General features: G+C 33.9%; 2 protein-coding genes across 2 annotated transcripts; one reads left to right on the top strand and one right to left on the bottom strand.

Moving 5' to 3' along the window:
* Positions 1-1,310: 1,310 nt before the first annotated feature.
* On the top strand, positions 1,311-3,547 carry LOC139874908 (pentatricopeptide repeat-containing protein At3g12770-like). The gene is made up of 2 exons (XM_071862298.1): positions 1,311-3,385; positions 3,456-3,547. The coding sequence occupies exon 1, from the start codon at positions 1,311-1,313 to the stop codon at positions 3,153-3,155; it is 1,845 nt and encodes a 614-aa protein (XP_071718399.1). The 3' UTR covers positions 3,156-3,385; positions 3,456-3,547.
* A 2,195-nt stretch (positions 3,548-5,742) lies between these two features.
* LOC139877727 (aspartate--tRNA ligase 2, cytoplasmic-like) lies at positions 5,743-9,161 on the bottom strand. Its single transcript, XM_071865152.1, has 10 exons — positions 9,048-9,161; positions 8,471-8,581; positions 8,216-8,329; positions 7,078-7,370; positions 6,805-6,913; positions 6,672-6,719; positions 6,490-6,569; positions 6,275-6,390; positions 6,055-6,169; positions 5,743-5,869 (listed from the first exon to the last, which is right to left on the bottom strand). Exons 1-10 carry the CDS (start codon positions 9,144-9,146, stop codon positions 5,743-5,745), a joined length of 1,212 nt encoding a protein of 403 aa, XP_071721253.1. The 5' UTR covers positions 9,147-9,161.
* Positions 9,162-24,134: the final 14,973 nt, after the last annotated feature.

Below are 24,134 nucleotides of genomic sequence, written 5' to 3'. Positions count from 1 at the left end.
GATTCTATAACATCGGCGTTAGTAAAATACCATCCAAATATATAAAAGTTTAGAAACAATTTCTTATCTATTCCACATAAAGACGCATATTAATTAATAATCAACTTATTACAACGGTTATAAAATTAAAAGGCCACCCTGCCATTCAAACTATGGAAATTAGAAAACGTAGCACCAGAATACCAGATGTATTCAAAATGGGCAAGCAACAAGTTCAAGGATCATCAACAAACATTCCCAAATAGCTATAGTTGCCATCAAACCAAAAAAATAAGTAATTTATAAATGAGTTAAACTACATGCTATATACTTTCTCAAATATTTCGATGTAGGCTATATTACCATTTTTGTCTCATTGTCGGTTATATTCTTTCAAAAACTGTACTAATATAAACGATTATACTTTTTTAACCTTCAACTAAAAAAGTTGATGACGTATAATCATATTTATATTTATACTTTACATTAAAAAAAAAAAAAAAAACTATATAGCTTACATTAAAACAAAAAAGAAATTATATAGCTTACCTAGAGTGTTCCCAATGGTTTCGTCTTAGTCCTCTAGGACTAGACGTCACCTCAGCGCCACATCAGCACTTCCTTCCCAGGAGTAAACCCATGACTAAACACTCACAACAGTTACACTCCTTCCTTCCATTAATTAATTAAATGTACAAGTTTAATAGCAAAAAGTACTATATAAAAAAGCTAAACCCTCCGTCCTGAAATATTTCACAAATGCAAGGAGCAAGAGACAAATTGAAGGGCGGCACCTTGGGCGGCACCCTGGGCGGCACCTTGGGCGGCTTGCTGCCATTGGGGTCCTCCTGGGCGGAGGTGTGGGCGGGAGGGAGGACCTCACCTTTGGAAGGGATCTTATAGCTTCAATCTTTAATTATATATATATTTTTTTTTGAACGGCAATCTTTAATTATATTTAGTACACGTCACCTTTAAAAAAAAAAAAATTACACATAGTTATATTGACTGGTTGTACCGGTAACTGGTAATCAAGTGTTGACATGAGAACATTTTTAAAAATATATATAGTCGACAGTGAAACGAAAATGAGTATATAACCTAGATCAAGATATTTGAGAAAGTATATAGTATATAGCTTATTTTTAGCATGCTTAAATTGGCCAAAAAGGTAACATTACTTTAGAAATTATCTCAAAAATTGATGTTCTCAACCATAGAATAACCTAGAAATTGGAAAGAAGATAAAAGAAAAAATGAATTAAACAGAACTCATACCGATAAACTTAAATTTTTTAAATCGGTTTAAACTAATTCATTCAATCGCACAAATGTTTTCCACAAATCCGTTACAATCTCCCGCCATTTCTCATCTCAACCTTCTTAAACTCTCAATAACTAATCAATCTCTAAAACTAGCCCAACAAACTCATGCTCAGCTTTACTGTCTGGGTCTTCACCAAAACCCTATTATCTCAACAAATCTAATCAATGCCTACTCCGTTTTCAAGTACCCCGTTCTAATTCGAAAGGTTTTTGACTCCATCGATTTCAAAGATTGTCGTTTATGGAACACATTGATCAATTACTTTCAAAAAAATGATCTTTGTAACGAAAGTTTTAGTCTTTTTAATGAAATGTGCTGGACCGGTGATTGTGTACCTGATGAGTTCACATTTTCGACATTGGCTAAAGCTTCAGGTGTGATTGGAGACTTATCTGTTGGGAAATGGGTTCATGGGAAGTGTATTAAATTAGGGTTTTGCTATGATACCGTGTTAGTTAATTCACTATTGTCAATGTATAAAAAATGTGATGGATTTCAAGAATGCCGTCAACTGTTCGATGAAATGCCTCAAAGAACAGTTTCGTCGTGGAATGTAATGATTTCGGGATATTTAGATGGTAAAATGTCGCTGACTCATTATCAAGTTTGGGAATTTATAAAGAATATGTTGAATGAAGGTTTAACGCCGAATGAGTTTACGTTGTCGAATTTGCTTCCTACGTGTGGAAATACATTGGGCCAGTTTGATTATGGACGGGAACTTCATTGTTACATTATTAGACATGAAATGAACATTCATGTAGATTCGGGTGTTCACTTAGACTGCTGTCTTATAGATATGTATTCACGATGTGGTAAACTATATGTAGCTCGACTTATCTTTGATCGAACGAGGTTTAAAAATGTTTTCGTGTGGACAGCGATGATGAACGGTTATTTAAAAGATAATGATCCTAAACAAACCTTAATTCTATTTCGTAGTATGCTAAAAAGTAATGTAGAGTTTAATGAGGTTTCTCTTTTAACCGTTCTTCAAGCTTGTAGCTTAGTTGCAGGGTTATTAGGGGTAAAACAAATTCATGTGCTTTGTGTTAAAATGGGCTTTGTTAATCATAGTGTTTTATGCAATGTTTTAATAGATATGTACTCCAAAAACGGTCTTTTAAGCTATGCAAAGCAAGTTTTTGATCACAATTGTATCTCGAAAGATGCAATTTCATGGAGTTGTATGATCTCGGGTTATGCATTACACGGTAAAGGCCAAAAAGCAGTTGATTTGTATGAAAAAATGCTTGAGAATGGAATAAAGTCCGATGCAATAAACGTCGTTAGTGTTCTTTCTGCGTGTAGCAGATCAGGGTTGGTTGAAAAAGGCCTTGATATTTATAATAAAGCAATAAGTGTTCATGGGATTAATCCAACGGTGGAGATGTGTTCTTGTGTGGTTGACTTGTTAGGTCGAGCGGGTCAACTCGATAAAGCTTTGAACTTTATTAAAATGATGCCTTTGGATCCTGGACCGAGTGTTTGGGGGGCTCTTGTGAGTGCGTCGATTGTTCATACAGATGACAAGACTAGCGTGTTGGGTTATAAGTCACTTATTGAGATTGAGCCTGAAAATGCGTCTAATTATGTGTTGCTTTCTAATCTTTATGCAATGTTTAAGAAGTGGGATTGTGTTGCTGATGTAAGAAAAGTGATGAAAGATCGAAGCTTGAATAAGCAGCCTGGGTGTAGTTGGATTGATGTTAATACAAAGACTCACAGTTTTTTTGTTTGTGATAAAACACATCCTGCATCAGATGAAATATATAAGATTTTGAATGAGCTGATTTTAGTGATGAAGAGACCTTGTTCTGGGTATATTACAGGTCATGATTTTAACTAATTTGTTAAAAGAATGAGTGAAGATTCTGGTTACGCTTCACTGCATAGGCTAACTACATGTTAAATCTTTATATCTAAAAAGCTTATAAATGGCAAATTGTAGATCTTGTAGTGCGGATAATGGGTCAAAATGGGTTCTATTCTTAGTACGGGTCAAAACAGGACTGGCCAAAGCAACTGGAACAATATCTAGGTGGCAAAACCAAGCTGCAAAGATTTTTCGCAGGACAGGTTTGATGATTCTTTCTCTAACTTTTCAAGATTTTGTGTATACTATCTTTGGAAAAATCGTAACATGAAGGTTTTTAAGAGCAAACACTCGATTTCTCCGGTTATTGTTAGCGAAATTCAAGTGATGACTTTCGATTGGATCTCCGGAAAGCTTAAAGGAAAAAAGATCGATTGGCAAACGTGGCTTACAAATCCTAAGAATTACCTTAATATTTAATGTTCTCGTGATTTTGTTTAGTACTATTGTTTCATATTTTTTAGGTTAGCATTCTCGGCTTCCTAATCTCTCGCTGTGCTTTGGGTCGAATGGTACTCTTTTCTGTAATTGTTTCGTGTGATTTATATACCAATTTGCTTTTCAAAAAAAAAAAAAAAAAAAAAAAAGATTTTGTGAATGATCTCTATTTAGTTTTGTTATTAATTTAAGAATTAAAAATTATAATTATCAGGTGATGAAAGAATCCAAGGTCAAAGCAAATATAGGGCTTGTAAACAAGATTCTTACAGAAAAATTAAACGCTTAAAGTTGACCTGAGCAATATACTTGCAAAAACAAGGCGAAAGCACTCCCCTTTTCCGTAATATAACTGAAATGTAAGACATTTCATATAATGTTATTTCAAAGTATAGGTTACACCTGTATTTGACGTTGAATACTAACTAAAAGTGTCATTTTGATCATGATCTGCAGCTTATGCTAGAATAGGGTTTACCTAGTCCAACCATTATATTTGATGATTTGAGTTTATCGCTCAGAGTCAAAGTAAAAAAAAAAAGTCAAAATTTTAACAGTTTTTAAAGTTAGATTATGTGCCCTATTTCTGTGTTTGTAATATTTATGTTTTATGTTCGATATATTTATGTTTAATTTATTTATTACTAAAGTCAAACTTGGCTAATGTCCGACTCGTCCCTGTTTCGACTGACTCATCACTTCAAAGTCCTGACCGACTCGTTCCCAACTCGCGACTTTTATAACCTTGACAGAGATCTCTGTATCTTTTGCTACAATGCCTTTGCAAAAAGTTTTGAGATAAATCATGTTACCGAGTTAAGTATGATAATAATTGTACTAACATCCAAGCTCCAAAGTGCCAAAATGGCGTGTTGGTGAACGGGTCGAACAAGTAATCTTTTGCTATAAGTCAGGTCTGGTTCATCTGAAACACTATTTGCCAAAAGAAATTTGAATATTACTAGCAAAATATTACGCTTACAAACATCGTGTTAATAATAAAATGATTTAGAAGGTTTTATGTATGTTTTTGGAACGGCTAAAAAATATAATGAAAAACTAGTAAGGAGCTAGAAAAATTACAAAACATTAATAAGATCAAGTACACAAACATTCCAATTAACCTTAGTTGCCCTATATCTAGAACATAACGCCCAATCTTAAAGAAACTTAAACAATGTGATCTAACAAGTAATTTTTTGAGTTTAGCCGATTGGAACACATATTTAGACAACACGTGGTATTTTTTTGGAATTAGAAGACTCCGCCTCCATCAAATTCCTTAGCTCGTTGGGGTAACTTTAAAGAGGAATAAAGATACCGAACCAAGAGGCAATGAAGGACCAGATTTGGGTCGCAATAGTTCAATGAACGTTTTAGGTATTGAACATAGATTGTGGAAAACTTTCATAAATGTTAATACATGTTACACATTTCGTTTGCAGCTAGAAAATGTATCAAATATTATTTGTCATTCAGACTTCATTCAAGAATCTTTTAAAATGGATCCTTCAAAAAAAAAAAAAAAAGAATCCTTTAAAAGGGGGCGGTGATCCTTACACTATTAATCTTTTTTTATACACCACAATTATGACGTTTTACAGTACAATACTTTATAAAACATATATAGTAGTGTATGGATAAAACAAACATTGATATTGTACAATACTTTATAAAACATATATAGTGGTGTATGGATAAAACAAACGTCATATTGCAAAATACAATACTTTAAAACATATATAGTGGTGTATGAATAAAACTTGATGTAATGATAATCACCCTAAAAAAAAGACCAATATGTCACAAGCTTCATGGGGCAAACAAGTGTTCATAAAGAAACAAGTCACAAGCCGTTTAAAGTTTACTTTATTAACTTCTGCTTTCCAAATTATGAAGTACTCAGTGGTAGCCAAAACAATGTGAAAAAAAACAAGCATATTATGCCAAAACAAGCTATACAAGAGAGCCACAAAAGGTTTCCTGATCCCTCAGCCACCATCTTAAGGCTTAAGCCAGTAAAAAGCAACAGTGTGTCAAAAAACATCATAGTTTTGTTGCTAAAATCACCAAAATATGAAAATACAAATATATATTGCAAAAAATGATAACACCAAGTCTTCTATGGTGTTAGTCTCCCTGGGTAACGTGGAAACATTGGTGTCATGCGGATGTTGTCAAGATTAAGGAATAGCATCACAACACGTTCCAATCCAGCTCCAAATCCACCATGTCGTGGGGCCCCATACCTACAAAAACCGAGCGATTGAGTCATACAATATACCTTGTTGAATTTAGTGTGTGACCATTTAGATCATTTTAATGTCTTATTTCATTCGGTACACGTAAACAAATGGGGTAGCCTCTTGAATCATATTACTATTTGTAATTTGTAATCATAATTATCGTATAGCCACCTCTAAAAAAGATATACCTGAAAGAGTCGATATATGTTGATATTGTTTTGATATTAATACCACATTCTTTTGCACGTGACTCTAAAAGTTCAGGTGAGTGCACCCTTTGGCCTCCTGAAATAATCTCCTCTCCTAAACATAATGCAACATTAAGTAGAGCTTAACGTACATACATACATACATGCATACATGTTTAATCATAAACTTTATATCAAATATGTTGGCAAGGTAGGTCACCTCTAAGAAACACATCAAATGCGTTGCTATAAGCCTTGTTGTCAGAACAAGGCATGGTATAGAAAGGCCGAACTGCCAGAGGATAACGGTGCAATATAAAGAACTCTGTTCCATACCTATAATGAATATAACCAAAAAAAAAACAATATTTATTTATTTACTGTAATACATATGGAACAAAAAAGGGATAGTCAAAGTTGGAAAAGATGAATTACTTCTCTTCTACAAGTTTTCCTAATGTTCTTTCCATTTCGGTGTTAAGATCCCCAAGTGGGTCCACCTCAAAACCAGCATCCTAAAAGGTAACGGTTATGTTTCAAAATGTAAGACCAAAAATAAAATGTCGGTTAAATTACTTGCCAGATAAGTGAAGGATGTTGTAATATTTTTTACTGACCTTTAACATTTTAATGCCTTGTTCAAACGTAAGTCGCTTCGGCTTGTACTGAAATATTATTAATTAAAATAGTATCAGTCAGTATTCAAACATTATTATAACATCAATGAAAGTAACAAGGGGTTTCAATTACCTTAAGGGGCTTAAAAGGATACTGCTTATTGATAGCTTCAAGCTCTTGCTTGCATCTCTCATTCAATTTGTCAAACATTTCAACAAAAAGACGGTCCACTAAATCCATCCATCACCTATATGAATCCACACATCAAAATTTTATTAATTTCTTGATATTTGCACTACAAGAAAAATGCTCATTTGTGACGATCTTTTAGTGACGATTCAATATTTCTTGATATTTTATTAATTGATACATACTGTATCAAAACAACTAAAAATCTTGATATTTACCTCGGAATAATCCTTCTTAATCCTCATTTCCACATCAAGACCTGTAAATTCACACAAATGCCTGTGTGTATACGAGTCTTCAGCTCTAAAAACGGGACCCGTCACAAAAACACGACCAAAATCCCCACAAACTGCCATTTGCTTGTGAAGTTGGGGCGACTGAGCAAGACACGCAGGTTGTTTTTTGTAGTCCAATGTAAAAACCGCTGCACCACCTTCACTCGTGCCCGTGGTTAACTTTGGAGTGTTAATTTCACGAAAATCTTCATTCCAAAGAAACTGCCTAAACAACTGTGCATAAAATTATACGGAGTATCAAATATGTTAAGTCAAAGAAAAAATATCAGTCCCATTAAAATTTTAAATAGCATTACGAAGTTTATCCTCGGCCTTTTTTGCCCATGAAACTCATTATTCAAAGTTCAAACAGTAATATCCAGTTTTCAGAAGCGATATATATTTAATAAAATTAAAAATACTAAAGAGCAACCACATACTTTGCAAAAATGTACAATGTATAGGTAGACTTATTGACTAGCATGGGTATGGGTCGCCAATTTATGGTGTTAGATCAGAGTATCTCACATTACAGTCAAAACTTAGACAGAATATCAAGAATGGTCCCCGTGGTTTGTATCAAAAATTCCTGACGGTCCCTGAACTTTTTTTTTGGTCAAGGATGGTCCTTGTGATTTACATTTGAATCACTTATGGTCTCCGTGGTTTGCATTTTGAACCACCAATGGTCCTTGTGGTTTGCATTTTTTCATTAAAGATGGTCCCTGAGATATGCACTATAGAGACCATCAGTGATTCAAAATGCAAACCACGGGGACCATCCTTGATGAAAAAAAACGTTCAGGGACCACCATTGATTTCTGATACAAACCACATGGACCATTCTGATATTTTGTCGAATAGTTAATAGTAGTAAATAGTACTCGTAGTCTCGTAGACACAAACTAAAGTACAGGCAAGCTTCCATGTTATTAGGAGGTAAAATGTGCATCCAGCTGATTGTATTTAATTTAATTTAGCATTCAATCCTCTTTTATATTTGAATCATATCATTATATCACTTACACGCCCATAGATACAAAGACACACAAGTAAATAAAGTTACCAATACATCATACCTTTAAAACTTCACTCTCAACACTAAAAATCGCTTGTTTTGCCTGTGTTCGTAAGTCCACAACTCTGTGGTTCAATCGGGTATCCTGATTAACATGAACAAGTTGCTCTCCAACCTACATACATTAAACTAAACAATTTAGATATAAAAAGATACATGAATGCGTTGGTAAAAACATCAAACTAAACAATTTAATCTTGAGTGATGTGAAATAGGCAAAATTTACAGGTCTAAATTCCTAATAATATTCATATACCTCCAAAGCTTTCTCAATTTCGGCATCACTTCTAGAAGCATCCTCAATACTAAAAGGAAGCACATTGGCAGACCGGCCAACACAATAAATCTTCCTCACTTCTATATCAACCTACATGCATTGAGCAAAACATTCAATAACAACATTGATGATATCACTGTTTAGGGATGGTTTTAATTTTTGACCAGGTTTGGGTCAGGTAAATGGGTCCGCATCCGTGGATGGTTTTAGACACAAACATAATTACCCGGCCCGTACACTTGAAATAAGACCCGACTCCATATACCTGGCCCGTAAACCCGATAACCCGGCCCGTAAACCAGATTACTCGGCTCGTATACCCAAGTACCCGCCCATCGCCCATATACCCGAATAAAGACTCGAATACCCATGGGAAAACCCGTTTACCTAATAGTTTGTAAGTAAATGGGGACCGGACACCCGTGAGAAAACTCGTTTACCCGCTAATTAGTTACTAAATGGGGACCTGACGGGTTTGGGCCAGGTTTTTTTTTTTTTTTTTAATCAGGTTCGGGTCTGGTACTTAGTTAACATTATGAGTATTAGTGAAATTCACCTGCTGTGTTGCACGTTTACACACTTCATCGGGAACTATTACAATTCCTTCGATATCGACATAAGATTCCTTAGTAATTCCACTAGCAAATTTCACCATTTCAGCACTAACAATATCTGCTGTCAACACACACCGAACGGTACAACCATCCTCTCTCAAAGTCAAAAATACCAGTTTCTTTCCAACTTTCTTTTTTGCATGTGCTCGTCCACTTACTACCACGGTTTTATCTTTCAGAACATGAGTTAATGACTTAACAGTAGTCCATAGGCTGGGATCCAAATTTGATTGGTCATTGATCGAAACATCGCCATAATTCTCGGCGAGCGGATCAGGTTGTGTTTGTTGTTCTGATTCCATTGGAATACTGTATTAAGGTTAAGGTGTTTGATTTGAGTATTGGTGAAGATGGAAACTGTTTATAACAAGAGACGCAGTTAAAATATTAAGTATAAAGTATTAAGTATATATTCCATTCCATGGTAAAATAAAATAAAACTTATACACCATATTAACAGACAAAATCACATGACATCATATCAAAATCGAATGACAATACAAAATTAAAAAAATAATAGTAACAGCATTCAAAAATCAAAATAGACTAGAAAAAAGTCTGTTAACAAGTATATTTGAATTATAATTAGGTAAACAAATCAACAGATTGATAAGTCAAACATTATTCAACACAACTCAACAATATTCAACACAAGTTATATAAACATATATAATCCGATAAACGTACAAATAAAGTATGGAGTAATAAAATCAGGTTATTTTTACACATAAGATTAAAAGTTGAATATTTAATCTAGACAGTTGGTATAAGCATGATTCAATATCTTAAAAGATAACTAAAATCAGGAGAACATATAGATAAACATAAAAAAATAAACATAAACCCTAAGTTAGGGTTTATGAATCCTAATACATAATACAGAATTGACTGATTAAAATATGGAACCAAAACTATTAAATGAAGGTTTAGCGAATACCTTTGCAATGTGTCGCTCTGCCGAATTCAGGAAAGCGATGGAAATTTAAGGACCGCAACTCTTTAAATACGTACACTTTACGAACGAAGGTTTAGGGTAGGGTTTTGTATTTTGCCGCTGGAGTAAATTATGGGAGGGTTGTATATATCGGAGTTATGGATTGTTTGCCGTGGAATCCACGTTCATAACTTTTGCATTTTTTTCTTACGTAGTACATACAGTAATGAAGTACGGAGTAACTTATACGAGTATTTATATTTATATCTATCTATCTATTTATATTTATTATATTATAATAACAAACACAAAAATAGATCATATATATTGCCAACCTTTAATCATAACCTTTCATTAAAATAAATCCTTCAAATCTAGACCATTAGATTAAACACTTAAAATTATGACCTCATAAACACTTATCATCATTGTTTATTTAACCAAATACCTTTAGAATACATTTCTTAAAAAAAAAAGCACCGACTAGAATTCCTAAATCAAGGGTTTAGTCAATAAGGAAATGCAACACGGAAGAAATAAGGAAAATTAGGGTCAATACATATCAATCCATTCTCAATTCCTCGCTCCCTTCTTCTTCATCATAATCATCAAAAATCTCCAAATCATCGATGCGTATTGCTGCCTTCTTAATCATTATCAAAATACTTTCAGTTATTATACACTAAACTTTGCTATTCTTGGTGTTCCAGAATACCTTGTACATGACAAACTTACAAGAGCTATGTTTAGGTCGCAATAGTATAGAATCTACCAACTTATTTGGGTTCAACTGTATCAAGAAGCTCAGTTACAAAGCAATTAACAACTTCTATGAAAGGGGTAGAGGTAACTTTTATAAATTTATTTTTAACTGTACCTTCTGTGTACTACTGCAATTGACTTCTAAGATTGACTTTATGAGATGTTAATATTTGTTATTGTTAAATTACAGTAGTGGTTTGCTTGACATACACTGTATTTTGTTAATATATTATGAGGTCCAAATATGTATTACACTTTTGTTTGGTTTTCGTAATAGTTGAATTATGCATTAATGCATGTTAGATATAACCCATATGGTGAATCCTATCATGAAGACATTGAAGGTAATGTTGTGTTATCTTTAGATGATAATTTGCCAAAGAGGCTCTATACATGTTTTGCTTCATTTAATCTGATATACTATTTGTTTGTAATTTAAAAGAAATGTTAATTTGTTCACTTTTCTTGGTTAGAATGAATATTTTAACCCATTAAAGCATTGAGAGTGTATGCAATTCAAAAGTACCCATTAATAAGTAAATGGGTCAATATTTCAACCTCCAGTTTCATGATTATTTTGTTAATCAATTGCAAATCAGTTTTTTGTTTCATTGGTTGTTTTCAATTTTTTGTTGGTCCTTTCAAGCAAGCATGCTATAATTGCCAAGCAGCAATTATAAGATATTTAGAACAATAGAGTTTAAGGACAACCAATTGTAGTACTTAAGCTAAATTGCTTACAAACCTTATTCTTTTATATTTTGAGCAAATGCAGCTGTCAAAGTCCAGTTTAGGAAATTCCTAATGCTGTTTTCGCTACTGATCTCTTTGTTGTTTGTTTTTATTTTGTATTAGGTGAATCGAAGGTGGTTGCTGCAGTTTTTTGACTAAAAGCTGATCTTTGATCTCAATTTCTTGACTGATGCTCATGTAGGTATATGCTTTATAGGTCAAAGTGGTGGTTTTGAATTTTTTTTACAAAATGTGTGCCCACTGGCTGTTTCAGAGGATCGCATTGAGAGGACTATGTATAATCGACAAAGAAGTTGTTATTTAACACTCCATGTAGGTAGAAGCCGGTTTTATATGCCACAAAAACACATAAACACAAAAACAACAAACGAATGTTCCAATGGGTTTTGCTTAGGTAATATTTTAACAATTTTTATTCTTTTTGCTCAGGTAGTTGATTTGTGTCGATTTTTAGGGTTCTTTGATGGGCTTATTTCAAGTGTTGGATCTCAATGAACACGCGTCGGTTTGTTTGATTATATAATTGTTAATTAGGTTAATGCTTTGGGGAATAACAAATAATGAATGAGAAGATTATATATGAGACATAACGTGCATGAATCGAGAAAGTAAAATAGGTGAAATTTCTGGATCACACATATGTGGCGCATGTATCATTTTTGCAGCTTCTGGTCAGCTATTTTGCAACTTTTTTCTTCTCTTTTTACCTTTTTCATATTCATCTTATTAGGTAAGAAATTGATGTCATATCAAGAGAGTTTATCGGATTTGGAGATATGTGTAAAGATCCACAGTTAGAGTGTCGTTTCTTTTCCAGGTAAAACTGTTACTCTATTTTACCTGATTGTTAATTATGGAAAATTTATATTCACATCTAATAGGTGGCAATTTGTGACCCATTTACTCATTCTGGTGATCTCTATTTTACCTGATTGTTAATTTTCTTAAACATCAAAGCGTTAGGGTTTGATATCCCATTGAATTTACGGAGATCAGGTAAACCCCTAAATGTTTATTGTAAGATTTTCAATACCACAATGTTCGTCGATCAATATTAATATATCAGATTAAATTGGTTTTTACAAGGGTTTTTTGATGAATACCATTTCGTAAATCAAATTGATTAAACGGTTTCGTGATTTAGTAAAGTTTGATTGATTTTTTTTATTAACCTGGGTATCCAACCTTTTTTTTTTTTTTTTAACTTACTAATCCTAGGGCGACTACCCACTTTGATTGATGAATACATATTTTTTACACTGATAAATATTGTTTTGGACTGCAAGTGTTTTCTTAAAAGCTTGATTGAACTTATAAATGACGCAAGTGTTTTCGTGAAAAAGCAATTAGTTACATGTCTGATACACTGCTCTATAGAATACAATATAATTTTCAATCAGATCCTTTGATCATATGTATAACCAGATGGACGATTTCAAATTTAGAGTCAATTTCGTATGCGTGTCCTTATCAGTTATTATATGTATATGTATACTAATTTTCTTACTATATTGTTTTGTCAAGTCCACTTTGTTGCATTTTCAGCCGGAATCTACTAATGGGACACCTCCATATAGTGTGCCTGAAGTTTCGCGTAAGGAAGTTATGATCGCAACGTAAAGGTATTCGTTTCTTCTACTTAACTCCTTTTTTTTCGAAACACAACATACCGTATAATCTAAGTAAACATGTTTCTGCATGGTCTCTTTTTAATCATACAATAAATAAATAAATCTTTTGTGACAGTTGCATTCTATATAGTTATCGTTTAAACATGAAGTTTGTAGATGTGTGGTACAGTCCGTTGTAACATTATATGTAATACTTGTGGGAGCTTATCCTTTGAAATATTTTATTGAATGAGGCTAACAATTTTCTCAATTAGTGAATTTAGTTAATGATGTAGGTGATGTTGCTATTAAGCTAACTAAATTCACTGAAAACGAATAACTATAAAATGCTAAATAAAATCGACGGCCAAACTTAGAGTCAAGATCACAAAAAAATATGAACATTTAAAAAAGACACTTCGTGATGAATGTTATTATTTAGGCGGGAAAACGATTGACAAAAATAACATTCAAGATAATATTGATCGTGAAGAATGTTAATGTTTTTTTTCCATGTTTTGTGAAGTAAAATTTAGCCCGGTTAAGAGTTTAGGGTTTAGGATTTAGGGTTTAGGATTTTGGGTTTAGGGAATGTCAATTGTTAACAATTTGAGGGATGAGAACATTTTGTAGTATTGTGGTTATCAAATTTTGTGTTATTTATTTTTTTAGATTATAATTTATTTGCTTTATTATCGTTAATATAACATTACTACTTAAACTTTTTTGGTTTCTTAACAACCTAACAAGTACTATATAAAATATGATTATTTTGGCAATTAATTTTCGGTTCGTCCCTTAAAAAACCCCGCGAATTCGCGGGTATTAAGCTAGTTAGATATTAATATTAATATAAATAATCGGAGAAAAACAACCGGAATCCTAATTTTTCTTTTGTTTTCCGGCGCCGCCAAGTGCTTTACTCAGATCTTCTCTCTTTCGTCGCCTCTATTCTTCTCCGATCGTCACACAGGTTTGTAGTCCTTCTGCTGCTCCTCTCTCCGACCACCGACATCTTGCCGGTGGTGTGAATTTTTCTTGCTTTCCGTTCTTAATAAGGTACTCTCCGTCCTTCTTCTTTTTTAGGCGTACTGTGGGCGACTCTCTCTTCTCTGGCTACACCTCTGACGTCCAGGCGACGAATTCGAGCTTTCTTGCTCGGGTTCTGGTGTCTCGGGTGTGTTTGGGTTGGATGGCGTTGGTTTCGTCGTCGGGTACTTCCTCCTACTCTCGCCGTCGTGGTGTCTCCTCTAATGGGGTGGTAGGCGGCGAGTTCCGGTGGAACTCTACTTCCCTTTTTTTGGTTGGACGTTGTGTTTAGAGGGGGTATTGGAGGTTGTTGGAGTTGGTGACAGTGGTGCGTGTGTTATGTGTGAAATTCGGCGGTTTCTCGGTGGTCTTCTTCCGCCAGCGGTGATGGTTGTTGGTGGCCACTTTGGCGGCTTTAGGTGGCTATTCACAGTAGTGGCTGGTTTCCAGGTGGCCGCGGGCGATGGTTTATGGTGGTGGGTTGTGGTTAGTATTCACTAGGTAGTGCTGGTGGTTGCTAGCTGTAATTGGTCGCTGTTTGTACGTCCTTTTAGGCTCGGGGGTTTGTAAATGTCGTTTAGAAAATTGGTAAAGATGAGTGGTTCCTTCATAGTTTGATTCGGCACTTGGTTCTGCTCGGTTGTTGCTGGTTTGGTTCATTCACTCCATTTTTCTCGTCGTCGGGTCTTTGCGGGTTCGATGTTGTTGCCAGCGTTGTTGACTTAGTTGACTTTGGTAAATAGGCCTCGGGTTAAGTGTTCTTGAGTTGCCCGGTGATTGGTTTGAATTTGCGGTTTTTGAGAAGTGCTGTTACGGGGTTGAATACGGGATCAGGTTTATGTGTTTGTGTTTTAGGATTAGGTTTGGTGGGTTGTGTTTGTTTGACTTTGCAGTTGTAATTCTTATAGTGCTTATGTGTCGTTCATATTGTTTGGAACGAACATAGTTTCTCTAGAGATCGTTATGATCTGTTTAATGTTGTACCATCGGAACCTCGATTCTTTTATATATATACATATTATTATTTTTGCCAAAAAAAAAAGAAAGAAATTAGATATTAGATATTAAATATATTTATATACTACATTTAAAAACTTGTGCGTTGTACAGTAACTCTAAAAAATAGCATTCGTCTACTCTAGAATACAAGAGAAGTCGTTTTTCTAATCACAAGTTGAAAAAAAAATTCATATACTTCTACCATACACTTACAATGATGAAACCCTTCATTGTTAACAGTATTTGTTTTTGAACCAAATTTATTTAAAAATTCAGTATTGTAAACGCTTTGAATAAATACACTTACTTAGCAACAGAGAGGCGTAGCTACATACATATTTATGGGGTCATATGACCCCAATGAAATGTTTACTCAATCATATATAAGACCGGTATGTTGTGTAAGTAAAGTAAAATACTTAGTGACCCCATTAAAATGACTAGCGACCCATTCACATAACTAATTCTTTATTTTAATTATAACATAGATAGATGGATAGATAGATGGCATGGTGTGGTCAAGTAACAACCCATCGATGTATTTACCTTTAGATATTTGAGCCCAATTACGGAGTATGTAACTCACATTTTTCTTGTTGAATAAAAATCTAGTACACATAAGTTAAAGCATTTAAATACTGCTTATACCTCATTCAAATGTTAATTAAATTTTATTCAACGGAGATTTATATTCAAACAAGACATGTCAAGTAGTTCAATGTTTGGACTCAAACCACTCTGAAATCAAACATAATAAAACCCGAAAAAATCAAATTGACTTTAAATACGTTTTTTGGTTCTACTTTTACGAAATCGGTTAAATCGAAAATCGAATTCAATTAATAATATATTAAATCATTAATTTAAATAGACGAATAATTGATTTTAAATTTAAAATTCGTATTTAAAATCGGTTAATTATGATTTATTTTAGTTGAATTATGACTCTTTTGATTTTTTGGTCCTTACGAAACCGAACCAAATTTGAATTTGGTTAATAGTTCAGTTTTGAAATTGATGTTTGGTTTAATGTCGATTTTCAATTCTCCGAAATTTTCAAAACCAAGCACAACTAATCTAATGAATCGAGCAAACTCAAAACCGAACCGATTAACACACATATTGTCAACCACGTTATTTCAAGGGAAAAAGTTAGATTCAAATATGGACGTTTTGTGACACCATCGATCTAGAATTCTGGCTTCGCCACTGATGCAACAATCAATTGTTTATAGTCATTGTTACCAAGTTTCCTGTGATTTCATAAACATAAGTTTAAGTACATATATAGAAACAATATAGTCCATTATACCATTGAATTCAAGAACATAAGTTTAAGTATAGATTATAGAAACATATACCATCCATGAAGACATTTGTGAAGATTAATGGTGTACTCTCTAGTCACCACTTCTTCCTTTCTTCCCTTAGCCTTCTCAACCAATTTCCATCACATAGGTCATCGTTGAATAGTATTGGAATGCACTTGCAATCAAATGTTCAAGGTTGTAACTTGATATTAATTTTACAGCTTTGTATATTTCTTCCCTTGGCCTTCTCAACCAATTTCTGTCACATAGGTCATCGTTGAATAGTATTGGAATGCACTTGCAATCAAATGTTCAAGGTATGTAACTTGATATTAAATTTTACAGCTTTATTTTTTATACAGTAACAGGAGTTTAATTGTGAATTCTGATATATACTATATACTAATTGTGATTCATTTAATATTCACATACGTACATAGATGATAAGTTCGGTGTTTGTACAAAAGTTGTTGCATCTTGATGCCTGCAGATAGTTAGAAGACCTTATACATAATTATATTGTTTTTGTACCAACTTAGTCGTATTTATAGTAACAAAAGAGTGTTGTTTGCAGGAGGTTGTTTAGAAGTTGAGGCAGTTACATTTACTGCTCATAATCCCCTTTTTATTATCCTGTATGACATAAAGCTTATGTGAATATGGCGATCTCGAAAATATGAGATTTTAAGCGTTCGTCTTGCGAAAGAAGAGCACCATAATGAACACACCAACACTGGTGCAATCTCCCAAATTCTCGTAAAGAGACGATTCACCTATTAAATTCAAACCAAAAACAACAAATTAACACACACTTTAATTATAGACCAAGAGTAGCACAAATCAATAACAGTAAAATAAATACACAATAAGAACAAAAAAAAACTATAAAGTAAAAAAAATAAAAGTAAGTTAACAAAAATGCAATTGTACACCATCGGGTTGAAAACTTACTGGTGGGTTAGAACATGTACACGAAAACTGCTACTAATGCTAACTTTTATCTGTACAGGTTCCTGAAATCATTACCCGAGCAACCTACCGTATCTATAAACACAAATGACAACAGATGCAGTATAACAAACCGAAAGCAGTAAAAGTGGACGTATGAACAATACGAATCACAAAGTAAATGTATGAAGATCATCTAAGCAAAACTGTAATGATATACCGTTTTTAAGTACACCTGTAAACACCACAGAAAACTGCAGCACATAACACAGGTTAATAACAAAAAAAGTACATTATGAGCTGATATATACCAAAAAAAATAAAAGAAGTATTTCTTCAGAGGCTGCAGACGTGTAAGCCTTAAAAGAAGTCGAACCAACAGATGTAGAGGCAATTCGAACCACCTCAGTCGAAGCAATCAAACCCAAAAAACATAGAGGCAACCCAAATACCTCAGTTGAAGGAGCGGACCGCACATAATTGGTTGGGTATAATGTATGCCATTTAGCCATTTGTGTTGAAAACATAAAGGCTAGTCAGGTAACTTCAAGAATTTTATCGCCTTTGTCTTATGCGCCTGCCCAATCATAATAGTAAAACATAATGAGAACACCACAATGGCAGTTACACTAAATAATACGGGGAAAAAAACTACAAACAAATTTGAAACAGAGGAAGGCCCTACATACAAATGAGCAAGTGAATCATGGAAATGATTTAATAACCTAAGAACATGCAGGGTAAGCGGGCACATGCAACTACAGATAGAAGCAAGCTTATACACCAACTAAATGTACACTCTTGCGTGCAGTAAAAAACACACACATGCATATGTTGTAGGCTGAACTCCTAAAGATTGAAACAACGCAGCAGATTCGCTAACCTCGATATGTTTAAACAAATTAGAGTTAGACGAATTTGAATCAAGCATAAGTGTTCAAGTATATAAATTTATATGTTTAAGTACTTACCAGTACCTCCTCATCAATGGGTAATTTAAGAACATCATAAGTAACATCTTATTCTTTTGCTCTGAACAAAAAACACCAAGCAGAAAATAGGAATTCAATTTAATTTAATATTAGTCACAAATTCACATATTATGAAGATCCCAATCCAAATAACCTACAAAATTACTTATCTAGATAATCGTTGAATACCACATCGCTTAACATCTTAAGATATGTATCAACATTATCATCGTCCAAATCTAACAAAAATATAAACTGTAATAAAGAATCAAACAATCGAATATTAGTTCAAAAATAATAGAAAATAGAAGGAAAACTGAAAGCTAAATGTTCAAAACACAAAGATGGAGTACATGCATATATTCCTGCTGCATCAGGTTGAACAAAACCTTATTAGACCATCTTGCTATGATTCTGAACTTGAAACCAAATGATTGCAGACCAAAAGGTTATTAGACCATTTACCATTAAAATATACGTATAACAATTTCATACTTCAGAAATGAACACTTAAAAGTCTTTAGTTGACTTTGTAACATTTACTATCTACTTTACAACATTTAAGGTCTACAGTTTCGTTGAGTTGGTGAGTGAATCCAACACTTAAGTTAGATTTACAACATTTAAGATACACTTTCAACCATTTACAACATTTAGTAAAAATTATCAGTGTCTACCTTTAGGCTTCAAATGGAAAGAGGTTTCGCGCAACGATCTATACCGCATAATCGAACGAAACCCTAATTTCCATCCTTAAAATGACATTTTTAAAAAGGTGAATCAATCGATTCAAACAAAGAAAACACACAACTGTTAAACATGCTTGCTAAAACTAAAATGGATTAGAAGTGATGAACTAACAAAATATACTTATTCAATTAAGTTAATAGAGTATCTTTAATGGTTTAACCTATGGTCTACCGTATCTAATATCAACCCACTATAATCGATTGACATATGAGTCCCTCACCATCTTTCGACTTTTAAGTCGCTTATCATCAAGATTAAGATAGAATAGAAACCAAAATACAAATTACAAATCATCAGTTAAGGGTTTGGTATTAACATTTCAATTATACATTTAGGTGATGTGTTTCTCTCATATTTTAGTGAAATGAATATTGATTTTTATGCTGGAAATGATCTTACTTTTGTTATTTGTTTATTTGGTTTGTTCAATTTTTCCTAACATTCTTTAATTTTATCATCTGTTAGATGTAGTTACCTATTCTCCATATGATAGTTAGATTGTTACTTACTCAGTGACTACACATCAGTGCTTGGTCTAGTCAGCATATTTTGAACAGTTGGTGTTGAAGTATTGTTTGTTTGTTACTTCATGTATTCAAATTGATTTTGATTCATCTTCATTTCGCACCATGTTTTCCATTATTTACTCAACACATGTTTTCTACTCTTCCATTCAATTATTAAACATGTGTTATGTAGCTATACATTTTATCCACTCTCTCTGATTTTTTCGGGATTAGAAACTATGCTGAATGTACCATTTACTTTACTCCTTTTTTTTAAAAAAAAAAAGATGGTCGATTGATTTGTGTCTAATGTTAGCCTTTCTTTGTGCTTTAGGCAAAAAAAAATACGGTGGAATGATCCGAAGTTCAAAGCCACAATCGATAAGTGGGTCATTAAGCGCAAAGCCACAATCGATATGTGTTGTTTATGGGGCAAATACGGTGGAATGATCTGATGTACAAACGATGAAAGCTTTCACAACATATGTCAAGGCCCACTTAATAATTGCAGTAAGGGTGAATTTTGTTGTAAATTTAGTGTAATTTTGGGTTTTAATCTACACTTGTAAATGGGTTTGGAGGTACGGAGTGTACACCCATTAAGTGATAGATTACCCGAACCCAAAAGTGGTTTTCCATTATTTACTATCATGACTTGGTCTACCTAAAATTTGACTAAGTGTTTTCAGTACTAAGTTTTCTTAGTAAGCTGAAATTTGGCTAAGTGTTTTGTGCTGGTTGTTCTGCATTGCTGGTCCTTGTACTGGTTGTTCTGCATTGCTGGTCCTTGTGCTGGTTGTTCTGCATTGCTGGTCCCTCTGCTGGTTGTTCTGCGCAGCTGGTCCCTGTGCTGGTTGTTCTGCGCAGCTGGTCCCTGTGCTGGTTGTTCTGCACAGCTGGTCCTGTTTGCTGGTTCCTCTGCGCTGCTGGTCCTGTATGCTGACTTTTGCGCTGCTGGTCCTGTTTGCTGATTTTTGCGCTGCTGGTCCTTTTGCAGTGCTGGTTCTTAAGAGACAGCAGTAAGAAAACACTTAACACAATTTTGAGTGATTACGGAAGAATTATTCTTGCACCCACTTTTACTTTAGTGGTTGAAGGAATAATACTTGTTTATTATAAAGTGATCACTCATGCTTTGATAGTTGTAAAATATAATATTTGTTTATTGTAAAAGTAACAACTTTTACTTTAATGATGGAAGTGATAATATTTGTTTATAGAAATATTCTTCATGTAACCACTTTTGAATATTATAGAAGATACTTTTATTAATCAATCGGCCAATTGATTTTAATAAAAGACTCTTTCATGATTAAGGGTGTATATAAATATATTAACCAATATGCATGAGAAAAAGACACAAGTTACGAACACCAAAATATTCTTCTGCAAAAGGAATTCTTGTTTCTGCCAAAACAAGAATTTAATCTCTGTCTTATCCCAAAGTGATATTCGTGTAACCCAGGCTATAAGGGTCGAATAATTACTTTCGGAAAGTGATACCACGATTCAGTGATTTGTCCGGCTATCGATTATTTTACCCTACACGAAAGAATTTAATAAAACCTCCAACAATCGAAAGTAATTATTTGTTATAATCGATGGCGGCTACGATGAAATACATGACGGCGAATTTCTCCAAACTTGATAAGTTTGAGGGAATTGATTTTAGGAGATGGCAAAAGAAGATGCACTTCTTTCTGAGCAGCATGAGTGTGGTGTACGTACTCAGCACACCAATTCCTGAAGATCATGGTGATGATGCCACTATTGAACAAATTCGGAAAAGGTGCAAGTGGGAGAACGATGACTACATCGCTAGAGGTTTAATCCTCAATGGTATGGCTGATTCCCTTTTTGATATTTACCTAAATGTTGAATCTTCTAAAGAACTATGGGACTGTTTAGAAACCAAGTATATGTCTCAGGATGCTTCTAGTAAAAAGTTCCTTGTGAGTAATTTTAATAATTACAAGATGGTCGATTCTAGACCGGTCTTGGAACAATACAATGAGCTCATTCGTATACTTGGTCAATTCACACAACATAAGATGAACATGGATGAGTCTATTCAAGTCTCAAGCATAATTGATAAACTACCTCCATCTTGGAAAGAATTTAAACATTCTTTGAAACATAAGAAGGAGGAGTTAACTCTTGTTGAGTTGGGTAGTCATCTGCGTATTGAGGAATCCCTCGAGTTGCAGGATAATGACAAGCCAAAGAGCAACGAAGTTGCTGGTACGTCTGTTGTCAATATGGTGGAACATAAAAAGTTCACTAATAATAATGACAAAAAGGGCAAACGTAAACATCAAGGTTATAACAAGGCTATTCCGAACAAGAAGTCTAAATTGACTTGTTGGAAGTGTGGTAAAACTGGACACATGAAAAAGGATTGCAAGGTTATTTTTGGTAATAATAATGCCAAAGGATCTAGCACAAGCGGTTCGGGAAATGGTTTAAACAACCACAACTCGAAAGGTCAGAATATATTTAATAATTCAAATGAGAATTATTATGTTTCATATATATCCGAGGCTTATTTTGTGCAGGATGATGATGTCGCGTGGTGGGTTGACTCGGGAGCCACCACCCATGTATGCAAGGATAGATTTTGGTTCAAGACTTACGAGTCCGTGACTGATGGATCAATTCTTCATATGGGAAATGAGTCAACAGCCTCTGTTCATGGACGTGGAAGTGTGGATTTGTGTTTTAGTTCTGGAAAAACTATTTGTTTGTTTGATGTTTTGCATGTACCACAAATAAGAAAAAATTTGATTTCCAGTAGTGTGTTAAATTGTTGTGGTTATAAACAAGTGATTGAATCTGATAAGTTTGTTTTGTCAAAACATGGTATGTTTGTTGGTTTTGGTTATTTATGCAATAGAATGTTTAGACTTAACATTAATCACTTGAATGTTAATTTTGCTTTTATATCTACTTCTAGCATAAATAATTCTACACTTTGGCATGCTAGACTAGGACATATACACTTTAAAAGAATGCAAGATATGTCTAAAGATGGATTAATACCGGCTTTTGACATGAACAATGAAAAGTGTAAAATGTGTATGTTAACAAAGATCACTAAGAAACCATTTCAAAATGTACATCGTGATACTGAAATTTTGGAATTAATACATAGTGATTTATGTGATTTGCATGCTACTCCTACTTTAGGGAACAAGAAATATTTTGTGACTTTTATTGATGATGCTTCTAGATTTTGCTATGTTTATTTGTTACATACTAAGGATGAAGCATTAGATAAATTTAAAATATTTAAAACTGAAGTAGAATTACAACAAAAGGCTTTGATTAAAAGACTTAGAACAGATAGGGGAGGTGAATACATTGACCAATCGTATTTCCAATCCGTTGGTATTATCCATGAGACCACAGCTCCTTATACTCCACAACAAAATGGTATATCTGAAAGGAAGAATAGGGTCCTTAAGGAAATGGTTAATTCCATGTTATCCTATTCGGGTTTAAGTGAAGGATTTTGGGGGGAAGCTATGTTAACAGCTTGTTATTTGCTTAATAGAGTTCCTAACAAAAGAAACAAGATTACACCTTATGAACTTTGGAATAAAAGGAAACCTAACTTGAATTATCTTCGGGTATGGGGCTGTAGGGCGGTTGTAAGACTACCTGATCCCAAGAAGAAAAGTTTAGGTGAAAGAGGTATAGATTGCATATTTGTTGGATATGTTGAACATTCCAAGGCATATAGGTTCTATGTAATAGAGCCTAATGAGTTTGTCTCAATCAATTCCGTGATTGATTCAAGGGATGCAATCTTTGATGAAAATCGATTTTCATCTATACCTAGACCAAAGGATATGATTCCAAGTAACAATGGAATCAATAAGGATTGTAATGATGAAGTCTCTGAAAAGGCCGTTGATCAGTCACTTGAGCTTCGGAAAAGCAAAAGAAAAAGGAAACCTAAATCATTTGGACCAGATTTTCAACTATACTTAGTTGAAGGTTCTAGGGATGATGTTTCTACCCAATATTCGTATTGTTTCAATGTTGATGATGATCCTAAAACATATGATGAAGCAATGAGGTCTCAGGATGTTGCATTCTGGAAAGAGACAATTAATGATGAGATAGATTCTATCATGGGCAATAACACTTGGGTGTTAGCTGATCTACCTCCTGGTTGCAAACCTTTGGGTTGCAAATGGATTTTCAAAAAGAAGATGAAGGTGGATGGAACTATTGAAAAGTTCAAGGCAAGGTTAGTCATTCAAGGCTTTAGACAAAAGTCTGGAATTGACTATTTTGATACTTATGCTCCCGTGGCACGTATCACTACCATTAGACTGCTGATTGCTTTGGCTACGATTCACAATCTAGTTATTCACCAGATGGATGTGAAGACAGCATTCTTGAATGGTGAATTGGATGAGGAGGTTTATATGAACCAACCTCAGGGCTTT

The sequence above is a fragment of the Rutidosis leptorrhynchoides genome, chromosome 11, assembly GCF_046630445.1.
Source record: "Rutidosis leptorrhynchoides isolate AG116_Rl617_1_P2 chromosome 11, CSIRO_AGI_Rlap_v1, whole genome shotgun sequence".
NCBI classification, from domain to species: domain Eukaryota; kingdom Viridiplantae; phylum Streptophyta; class Magnoliopsida; order Asterales; family Asteraceae; genus Rutidosis; species Rutidosis leptorrhynchoides.
The sequence above is the reverse complement of the archived record's forward strand: the minus strand, read 5'-3'. Positions and strand labels throughout refer to the sequence as shown.